This window comes from Physella acuta, unplaced genomic scaffold (genome assembly GCF_028476545.2).
Source record: "Physella acuta isolate Inbredline_101_S28 unplaced genomic scaffold, ASM2847654v3 ptg000228l, whole genome shotgun sequence".
Lineage (NCBI taxonomy): Eukaryota > Metazoa > Mollusca > Gastropoda > Physidae > Physella > Physella acuta.
This window is the reverse complement of record NW_026731747.1, coordinates 216,434-226,949: the sequence shown is the minus strand read 5'-3', so window position 1 is coordinate 226,949 and position 10,516 is coordinate 216,434. Positions and strand designations below refer to the sequence as shown.

Sequence of the window (10,516 nt, the reverse complement as noted above, 5' to 3'; positions counted from 1 at the left end):
GGGGGGGGGGGGGGGTGGAGAATGCTCTGTTCCCCAAAACGACATTTTATGTATGCCTATGTGTATGTTTGGTATAAAGGAATCAGATGAAATGGAAGGATATGGTGAAGGCCCTATGTTCCACATGGAGAAAAGTGGATTAAGCCAAGTCAATACATGGGATCTATTTCTGTAAGTGGCAGAGCTTTTTCATCACACCATTTACAGAAGAGTTCTGCTTTCCACTGAATTATCTTTAACAAAGTCAGACAGTCATCCTCGGCTGTGTGACAAACCAAGGGGGACTGGCCAAACAGAGCACGGTAAATCTCACTCAATTTGTAGGATTTCTTACCATTGGATTTCTCGGGATTTGAACCTCTTTTGTCGTTAGATTTGTTTATCACAGTTACAAGACCTTTTTCACATTGTGTTTTTGGGTGAGTTTCAAAGAGTCTTTCAATCTGTCTTTGTTCCCCCTGACCAGCATTGGAATCAGACTTTTCCACATTGGAATCAGACTTTTCCACATTGGAATCAGACTTTTCCACATTGGAATCAGACTTTTCCACATTGGAATCAGACTTTCCCACATTGGAATCAGACTTTTCCACATTGGAATCAGACTTTTCCACATTGGAATAGAAACTATATGTCAATAGACTGGATGTATTTTCTCTTAGGTCATCAGAATATTTGGTTTGGGTGCCTGTATGGTCAGAATATTTGGTTTGGGTGCCTGTAGTTTCAAGATTAAAATAAAGCTCCTCTGCAGATTCTGCAGCAGCAAGCACCGTATGATTATCACTAGAGACAGAGATTCTATCAGCATCATTAGAGACAGAGATTCTATCAGCATCATTAGAGACAGAGATTCTATCAGCATCATTAGAGACAGAGATTCTATCAGCATCATTAGAGACAGAGATTCTATCAGCATCATTAGAGACAGAGATTCTATCAGCATCATTTGAAGTCATGGAACCATTAGACCTAGTTGTTTGCTGTACCTCATTCTTCAAGGTCAGGGCATTGGTAGGGTTGTCATTCTTCAAGGTCAGGGCACTGGTAGGGTTGTATTCTGACAATTTCAGTTCCCTTCCCACCCCTGCCAGGGAAATTGGGGCAACAGAAAATGTGGATGGAGGTGAGGTGTGTTCCTCTACAGTCCAACCTGTGGCCAGTTTTGTTGCTTTGTTTGGTGAAGCTGCACTGAGTAAGTTCTCTTGGTCAACCTGTCCAGCTGCGCAAGTGGAAGATGCTGGACATCTTTTTTTCCAGGGATCAGGTACAAGTCCATCAAATGCTCTCAAGGCTTCTAGGCTGTCAACACATAAAATATCCCTGGGGATTTCCTTCTTGGCTGAGTTCAGCTCTGAGACCAGCAGAGGGTAATCAAACCTGATGGTAACAAGGCAACTCATGCAGGTTTTTTGTTGGCCACTTTCTTAGTTACACACACACAAACTCATCAGCCACATACACACACAAACTCATCAGCCACACACACACAAACTCATCAGCCACACACACACACAAACTCATCAGCCACACACACACACAAACTCATCAGCCACACACACACACAAACTCATCAGCCACACACACACAAACTCATCAGCCACATACACACACAAACTCATCAGCCACACACACACAAACTCATCAGCCACACACACACACAAACTCATCAGCCACACACACACACACAAACTCATCAGCCACACACACACACAAACTCATCAGCCACACACACACACAAACTCATCAGCCACACACACACAAACTCATCAGCCACACACACACACACAAACTCATCAGCCACACACACACACAAACTCATCAGCCACACACACACAAACTCATCAGCCACACACACACAAACTCATCAGCCACACACACACAAACTCATCAGCCACACACACACACAAACTCATCAGCCACACACACACACAAACTCATCAGCCACACACACACAAACTCATCAGCCACACACACACAAACTCATCAGCCACACACACACAAACTCATCACCCACATACACACACAAACTCATCAGCCACACACACACAAACTCATCAGCCACACACACACACAAACTCATCAGCCACACACACACACACACAAACTCATCAGCCACACACACACACAAACTCATCAGCCACACACACACAAACTCATCAGCCACACACACACAAACTCATCAGCCACACACACACACAAATTCATCAGTCACACACACACACAAACTCATCAGTCACACACACACAAGCTCATCAGCCACACACACACAAACTCATCAGTCACACACACACACAAACTCATCAGCCACATACACACACAAACTCATCAGCCACACACACACACAAACTCATCAGCCACACACACACACACAAACTCATCAGCCACACACACACACACTCATCAGCCACACACACACAAACTCATCAGCCACACACACACACACACAAACTCATCAGCCACACACACACAAACTCTTCAGCCACACACACACACACAAACTCATCAGCCACACACACCAACTCATCAGTCACACACACACAAACTCATCAGCCACACACACACAAACGCATCAGCCACACACACACACACTCATCAGCCACACACACACAAACTCATTAGCCACACACACACAAACTCATCAGCCACACACACCAAACTCATCACCAGCTCTTTAGCCACTCACCCATTTCCATTGTGTGCAACAAGACAGACAGGCTGTGGCAGGTTTTGGAGAAAAATACTGATCAAGTTTGTTTGACAGGCAAAGCTTCTCTGGCTTTCAAGTGCATCATTGTACAGTCCTACAAAATTAAAATGTTAAATTATAAACCTAACCCTAGTGCATCATTGTACAGTCCTACAAAATTAAAATGTTAAATTATAAACCTAACCCTAGTGCATCATTGTACAGTCCTACAAAATTAAAATGTTAAATTATAAACCTAACCCTAGTGCATCATTGTACAGTCCTACAAAATTAAAATGTTAAATTATAAACCTAACCTAATGCATCATTGTACAGTCCTAAAAAATTAAAATGTTAAATTATAAACCTAACCCTAAACCCTAGTGCATCATTGTACAGTCCTACAAAATTAAAATGTTAAATTATAAACCTAACCCTAGTGCATCATTGTACAGTCCTACAAAATTAAAATGTTAAATTATAAACCTAACCCTAGTGCATCATTGTACAGTCCTACAAAATTAAAATGTTAAATTATAAACCTAACCCTAGTGCATCATTGTACAGTCCTACCAATTAAACTCACACTGAAGAAAAAAAATGTTGTGGAAATTATGTTCCTTTGTGGGTTTTGTTTTTTTTTTGTCTTGTACGCATGACTACACCTTTCATCCAGTGTCCATGAAACTTTGTGAAAGTGTTGAGAATACTCCTGGCAAGGTTTCTGTAAAAAAAATTATTTTGGTAGGGTGACCTAGGCTGTCAGCACTATGGCCACCACATTTGTTTCGTGACACAATATGGCTACCATGGGTTTGATTAATTGCACTAAATCTATTCAGGCCTGTCTGCAAGCACCCCAGCAAGGTGCAATTTGACGTCCCTGGCTCCGCGTGAGCACTATGACGCCTGTTTGTTTTAAAGAATGGGATACAATATAGACACGGTGGGCTACTATAATCATTGACTAAATCTAATCAGGTGGATCCTCTGGTGCCCCTGCATTCAGGTGACCTCAATGCAGCAACCCAGGCTCTCCTGTGAGCACTAAGCACCTACATCTGTTTTAAAGAGCACCCTACAATAGGGACACAGTGGTAAACAACATTTGATGATTTAATTGAACCAGGGGCCTAACCCTGCGCAAGGTGTCTACCAAGAGTGCCCAGCGACGCCCCTGACACAAGTTCAGGTATAAGGTGTGTTCTGTCTCACTATTACAGAAGGTGACTAACGTACACTAAAGAATTTCATAAGGCATGCTGGGGCATCTGGGCAGTAGCGTGGACAAACCTGCGCCATAACGGCTAAGATAAAGAAATACAGCACTGACAAAGCTTACATATAAATAATTCACTTTAAGAAGACAAGGTTATGTGTCTAAAATTACACAATTGTCTTACAATATTGCATCAGTCTGCATCAAGAGGCAGGATGAGTGCACTAGTATATTACATGGGTATGCTAGTATACTATATGGGTACGCTAGTATACTATATGGGTACGCTAGTATACTATATGGGTACGTTAGTATACTACATGGGTACGCTAGTATACTATATGGGTACGTTAGTATACTACATGGGTACGCTAGTATATTACAGGGGTATGCTAGTATACTATATGAGTATGCTAGTATACTATATGGGTACGCTAGTATACTATATGGGTACGCTAGTATACTATATGGGTACGTTAGTATACTACATGGGTACGCTAGTATATTACAGGGGTATGCTAGTATACTATATGGGTATGCTAGTATACTATATGGGTACGCTAGTATACTACTTGGGTACGCTAGTATACTATATGGGTATGCTAGTATACTATATGGGTACACTAGTATATTATATGGATACGCTAGTATATTATATGGATACGCTAGCATATTATATGGATACGCTAGTATATTATATGGGTTCGCTCGTACATTATATGGGTTTGCTCGTATATTATACAGCATGGTGTGGGTGTGACTTCCAGTGGAGTCTGGGTTGGTCTTGGTGTTTTGAAAAAAATCATTTTTCAAGAAAACACATTGAGGGTAAAGGTTCTAAGAATATGATGGTTTATGAGTATATGATATATTCTGAAAGTATTTGAGAAAGAGGGAAACAGAGTAAAGTTCCACTTTTGGTTACCCGAAAATTACTTAAAAGTTGATGGAAATCAACATATAGGTTCTAATACTTGTACATGAAATTTTGTCCATCTGACTGAAATGGTACAACAGCTATCGTGTTCTCACACACACACACACACACACATAAAGAAAAGATTGCAAAAAAACAACTAGTTGATTCTATCCAGACAAAGATATACCCAGACATGCCTACCCCTGTCAGCCATGTCTGTATACCCAGACATGCCTACCCCTGTCAGCCATGTCTGTATACCCAGACATGCCTACCCCTGTCAGCCATGTCTGTATACCCAGACATGCCTACCCCTGTCAGCCATGTCTGTATACCCAGACATGCCTACCCCTGTCAGCCATGTCTGTATACCCAGACATGCCTACCCCTGTCAGCCATGTCTGTATACCCAGACATGCCTACCCCTGTCAGCCATGTCTGTATACCCCAGCTACTGACCTGATAGCTTGGAAGCTTTATGGCAAATATTTTTTCTAGGGTTGAAACACAGAATAAGTTTGTTCAAGACACGTGCTGCTGAGGTCTTGGTCAGAAGTTCCTCTCTTGAGATGGCTATAAAACACAGCTCAGTGATCTTGGTCTGGTTCCCTGGACTGGGTAGGCCAGTGGTTTCAGTGTCAAAAACCACCAAAGTTTGGATAGCTCTAGCCTGCATTTGGTTCAATAGGGCTGCAATACACAGCAGGACTGGTGGCCTGATCAATCAAACAGAGAGAATCAGTCAATAGAGTTCCATGTTATAAGAGAATATCATTTCAGCAGAACAAACAGCATTACAATAGTACTGATATGAAACAGGACAAACAGCATTACAATAGTACTAATATGAAACAGGACAAACAGCATTACAGTAGTACTGATATGAAACAGGACAAACAGCATAAAACAATAGTACTAATATGAAACAGGACAAACAGCATTACAATAGTACTAATATGAAACAGGACAAACAGCATTACAATAGTACTGATATGAAACAGGACAAACAGCATTACAGTAGTACTGATATGAAACAGGACAAACAGCATTACAATAGTACTGATATGAAACAGGACAAACAGCATTACAATAGTACTGATATGAAACAGGACAAACAGCATTACAATAGTACTGATGTGAAGACATTGAGAAATAAAACAACCACAAAAACTTTGGTCAAAAACCAATAAAAAGTTAAAAAATGAAATTTTGAATAGCAAAGTTTAGTTTTCATTTCCTGCAGAGAACACCTAATTGACAGACCCCATGTGTTCTAACAGCCCATTAGTACAGTGGGCCTTAGTACTGACAGACCCCATGTGTTCTAACAGCCCATTAGTACAGTGGGCCTTAGTACTGACAGACCCCATGTGTTCTAACAGCCCATTAGTACAGTGGGCCTTAGTACTGACAGACCCCATGTGTTCTAACAGCCCACTAGTACAGTGGGCCTTAGTACTGACAGACCCCATGTGTTCTAACAGCCCATTAGTACAGTGGGCCTTAGTACTGACAGACCCCATGTGTTCTAACTCTAACAGCCCATTAGTACAGTGGGCCTTAGTACTGACAGACCCCATGTGTTCTAACAGCCCACTAGTACAGTGGGCCTTAGTACTGACAGACCCCATGTGTTCTAACTCTAACAGCCCATTAGTACAGTGGGCCTTAGTACTGACAGACCCCATGTGTTCTAACAGCCCATTAGTACAGTGGGCCTTAGTACTGACAGGCCCCATGTGCTCTAACTCTAACAGCCCATTAGTACAGTGGGCCATAGTACTGACAGACCCCATGTGTTCTAACAGCCCATTAGTACAGTGGGCCTTAGTACTGACAGACCCCATGTGTTCTAACAGCCCATTAGTACAGTGGGCCTTAGTACTGACGGGGGAGCCCAGATATCACTAGGTCACATGACTGTTGGGTGCTGGCACCTCTTGCAGTAGGACATCCAGTCAACAGACCTTTCTTAGGTACTAAAATAACCTCTGGGAAATTCCGGGTGCCAAACTGCACCCTACAACCAGGGTGCCAAACTGCACCCTACAACCAGGGTGCCAAACTGCACCCTACAACCAGGGTGCCAAACTGCACCCTACAACCAGGGTGCCAAACTGCACCCTACAACCAGGGTGCCAAACTGCACCCTACAACCAGGGTGCCAAACTGCACCCTACAACCAGGGTGCCAAACTACACCTTACAACCAGGGTGCCAAACTGCACCCTACAACTAGGGTGCCAAACTGCACCTTACAACTAGGGTGCCAAACTACACCTTACAACCAGGGTGCCAAACTGTGTGTTTATTAATCATCATAAACCCGGCATTGCCCACCCAAACCACAACCAACCAAAACCAAAACAACAAAACGCAAACATAACGCTAACACAATTACAAATACAAACGAAAACAAAAACATAAAACAAACCCAACCACAAACACAAACAAAAAACAAACAAAAAAGCAAACGAAAACAAAAACCTAACAACAAACACGACTCCAAATACCAATACGAACACAAAGAGAAAAAAATGAAAAAGCAAACGAAAACAAACCAAATCCAAACGCAAAACCAACCACAAACACAAACCCAAAGAAAAAAACACAAACGAAAAAGCAAACGAAAACAAACCAAATCCAAACACAAAACTAATCACAAACACAAATGCAAACACAAACCCAAAGAAAAAAAACACAAATGAAAACGAAAAAAGAAACAACAAAAATGAACCAATTCAAAACGCAACCACTAACGAAAACCCAACCTAAACACAAAGAAAACACAAACGCAAACATAAACGCAAAGTGCTCACAGTCTAGCCCGGGGCGGAATCGACTGTTTCAGCTTAATAAACGACTATAGTACCAACTTATTCATAGTCTTTTGCACTCACTTAAACGAACGTAGGCATCAAACCGAACACGGGAGGCCCGGGGCCCCAAATAGCACCCTGTCTGGGGGCCAGAGGACGCCCGGATTCGATTCACTTAAAGACTATAGTAACCTTTCTTATCCATACTCTATCGCACTGTTTAAAGCGAAATTATGCACCATAGAGCTCACAGGATAGCCCAGAGCGCCAAACTGAACCCTGGTGGGGCGCCGGCGGACGCGCCTGTTTCAATTTAATGAACAATTATAATACTCCAAGCTTAACCGTAAAATACCTACAACATTTGCACTTGATCAATCCCCGCTAATTATGTAATTATTTTTTTCCCAACACCAAAACAAAGTAAAAAAAGTAAATTCTTTTCCACTAATGCAATGTTTTGTAAAGGGAAGTAATTGTGTTTTCCTAATTTATCAATGGGAAGTAAGTGCTAAAGGACTAAATATAAATAATTTTCAGACATAATTAGAATTTTTGTAAAAAATGATCATTTTAAAAAATTGTGTTTAATGAACATGCCGACAATTATTACTATCAGTTTGAAAAATGAAAATTATTTCCCAACACTTTCAATAGTAATTTTTTAACTCATAAATTTAGACTATGAGCACGATAATAATCTAACACTTAAATCCATCGAAGTATGTCAACGACAAACTTATTACATGTTACATACAGAATTGAGCTTTATATATTTATATATATATATATATATATATATATATATATATATATATATAATATGTACACATTTGAGCACTGTATTTGTATCAAATTGCCCATTTATTTTGTAAAGGTGAAGTAGAATCAGTGTTTAAACCATTTTGTGATCAGTGCACTTAGGTGACAAAATATTTTGTTGATTTTCTTTTGATGCTAGCAGAGTGCCCATGCAGGTGGCAGTAGCCAGAGGCGTAGCGACCCCTACCGGGGCGAACTTTCAGTTTGGCGCCCCCATATATATATATATATATATATATATATATATATATATATATATATACATATATATGCGTGTGTGTTTGTGTGTGCGACAGTCTGGGAAAAAATTAACAATGACGCTGGTTGTCGTGCCCTAAAACTTCGCTGGACGCCAATTAAATTCTCCTTAAGATGCCGAAACGAATAAAAAGTAGAAAACAGTGGGCTCCATCGAACCCGAGAAGTTTGGTATTTCAGTCTCAGGGCTTCCGCGGAGGTCAAGACACACCCGACTCATAGGATTCACGATCGGATTTTGTCATTGTGGACGATACAACTATTAAGGAGAGTTTGGTGATTGCGCATATGAAACTGGTTGGGTTCGGTACTCCAAAAAGTTAAGATCCACTGCTTTAGAGTGTATTTTGTAGAAGATGCAAGCCTTATTTGGTCTACTTTTGGTCGTGTCTTTAGAACAATATCGATAATAGTAGGCCAATATTGCAATTTTGAATTATCAGTTAGGTTGAACAAAGTAATAATCAGTACAATATACTAATTTTCTTCTCTCTTAAAATTTTGGCAAAGAGTGTTGCTTCCCATCCACTCGCTCCGACAGTCTGCTCTTTTTTTTACTTTCTTGTATATATGAAGTATAGAGAAAGTCTTGTAATCGTGCAAAACAAAAATCGAGATTTTTACAAATCTCGACGTTTTACACCTCACTTATACGGAAAAACATAATTTTGCAATCTTGTTATGTTACACAATCATAAAATACGCTTTAGTTCAATGGGTTTCTTTTCTAGGTGATATCGGTTTAATCCTTAATCCGGTGTGAATTTTTTAGATTTTAGTCTTCGAAAAAGCGCCCCCCCTCCCCATCTAGTAAAGCTGAAAAGCGGTTTTTCTGGTCACTGTTTCTTAAAGATATACAAGGTAGAAAACAGTTAAATCAGTATGCAAAGGCTCTCGGCCATTAAATTTCTTTACTTTGACTGTTTATAATTCAAAATTGCAGCTTAAAATGAGCTTATAATTTTTTTTCTACCCCTTTTGGCGCCCCCCCTAGGGTTGGCGCTCGGGGCGGCCGCCCTCCCCTAGCTACGCCTCTGGCAGTAGCACATCCCTAGTGCATTGGTTTGATATTCCTTCAGCACACCCTATTTATAGTTTTTGATTGGGAAACAAATTTTCATAACAAAACCCGTGATCCACTTATCTGAATCAGAGTCATAATATTTATGCTGCACTTTCTTTCTTGAGCAAACCTCCTACGAGTAATAAATTATTAAACCAAATGTAAAAACAACAGCAATGATTTAGCTTTGTTCACTTTCTGGGTGGGAACATTAATGATTAAAACTACAAAACAAAAATTAGAAATGACTGCTTAGTTTCCTGAGTGAGTTATCCAAATTTTTAAACTAACTCAACACCCCCTTTCGGCCTTTGAAAAGTTTCTATTTATTATTTATTTATATATTCATATTAATAATAGGCCTAATATTATAATTATTAGCCATATATTTATTATTTTTATTAGGCCCTAATTTATACTAGATTCTCTAGTCTAGATCTAGATCTAATTAATTATTTATTTATTATCGAACACCGGTATAGACAGTCATCCAATCCACCACTGGGTGAGATCTAATGGAATCTTGACTAGAATCTAGATTAATTAGCGTACTTTTAATATAAATAAATAAATTCATATAGATCTAGATCTATATTAATATTATAATTACTATATTATATTTTTATTGTGGATGATAGTGTGACACACCTCCGTGACCTAGATTTCTAGATCTAGATCTATTTTAAAAACGGAAGTGTCTGGAAATTTAAAAAATGATAGGTTTAAAC

At 40.0% G+C, this 10,516-nt stretch overlaps 1 protein-coding gene across 2 annotated transcripts; it reads right to left on the bottom strand.

The window, feature by feature from the left end:
* LOC131938016 (uncharacterized) lies at nt 1-10,468 on the bottom strand. 2 transcript variants are annotated; one of them, XM_059295817.1, is made up of 4 exons: nt 10,437-10,468; nt 5,287-5,543; nt 2,687-2,804; nt 1-1,380 (listed from the first exon to the last, which is right to left on the bottom strand). In XM_059295817.1, exons 2-4 carry the CDS (start codon nt 5,501-5,503, stop codon nt 150-152), a joined length of 1,566 nt encoding a protein of 521 aa, XP_059151800.1. In that variant the 5' UTR covers nt 5,504-5,543; nt 10,437-10,468; the 3' UTR covers nt 1-149. The 2 variants fall into 2 exon arrangements, with proteins under 2 accessions (XP_059151800.1, XP_059151799.1); XM_059295816.1 differs by having other exon boundaries at nt 10,399-10,460.
* Nucleotides 10,469-10,516: the final 48 nt, after the last annotated feature.

Bases quoted from the DNA above. Each gene is read 5' to 3' on its own strand.
- LOC131938016 (XM_059295817.1), bottom strand. From the start codon at position 5,503: ATGCAGGCTAGAGCTATCCAAACTTTGGTGGTTTTTGACACTGAAACC. The intron at 2,805-5,286 runs GTCAGTAGCTGG...TTAATTTTGTAG, and splicing joins TAAAGCTTCCAAGCTATCAG to GACTGTACAATGATGCACTT. The intron at 1,381-2,686 runs GTGAGTGGCTAA...TGTTACCATCAG, and splicing joins GTTGCACACAATGGAAATGG to GTTTGATTACCCTCTGCTGG.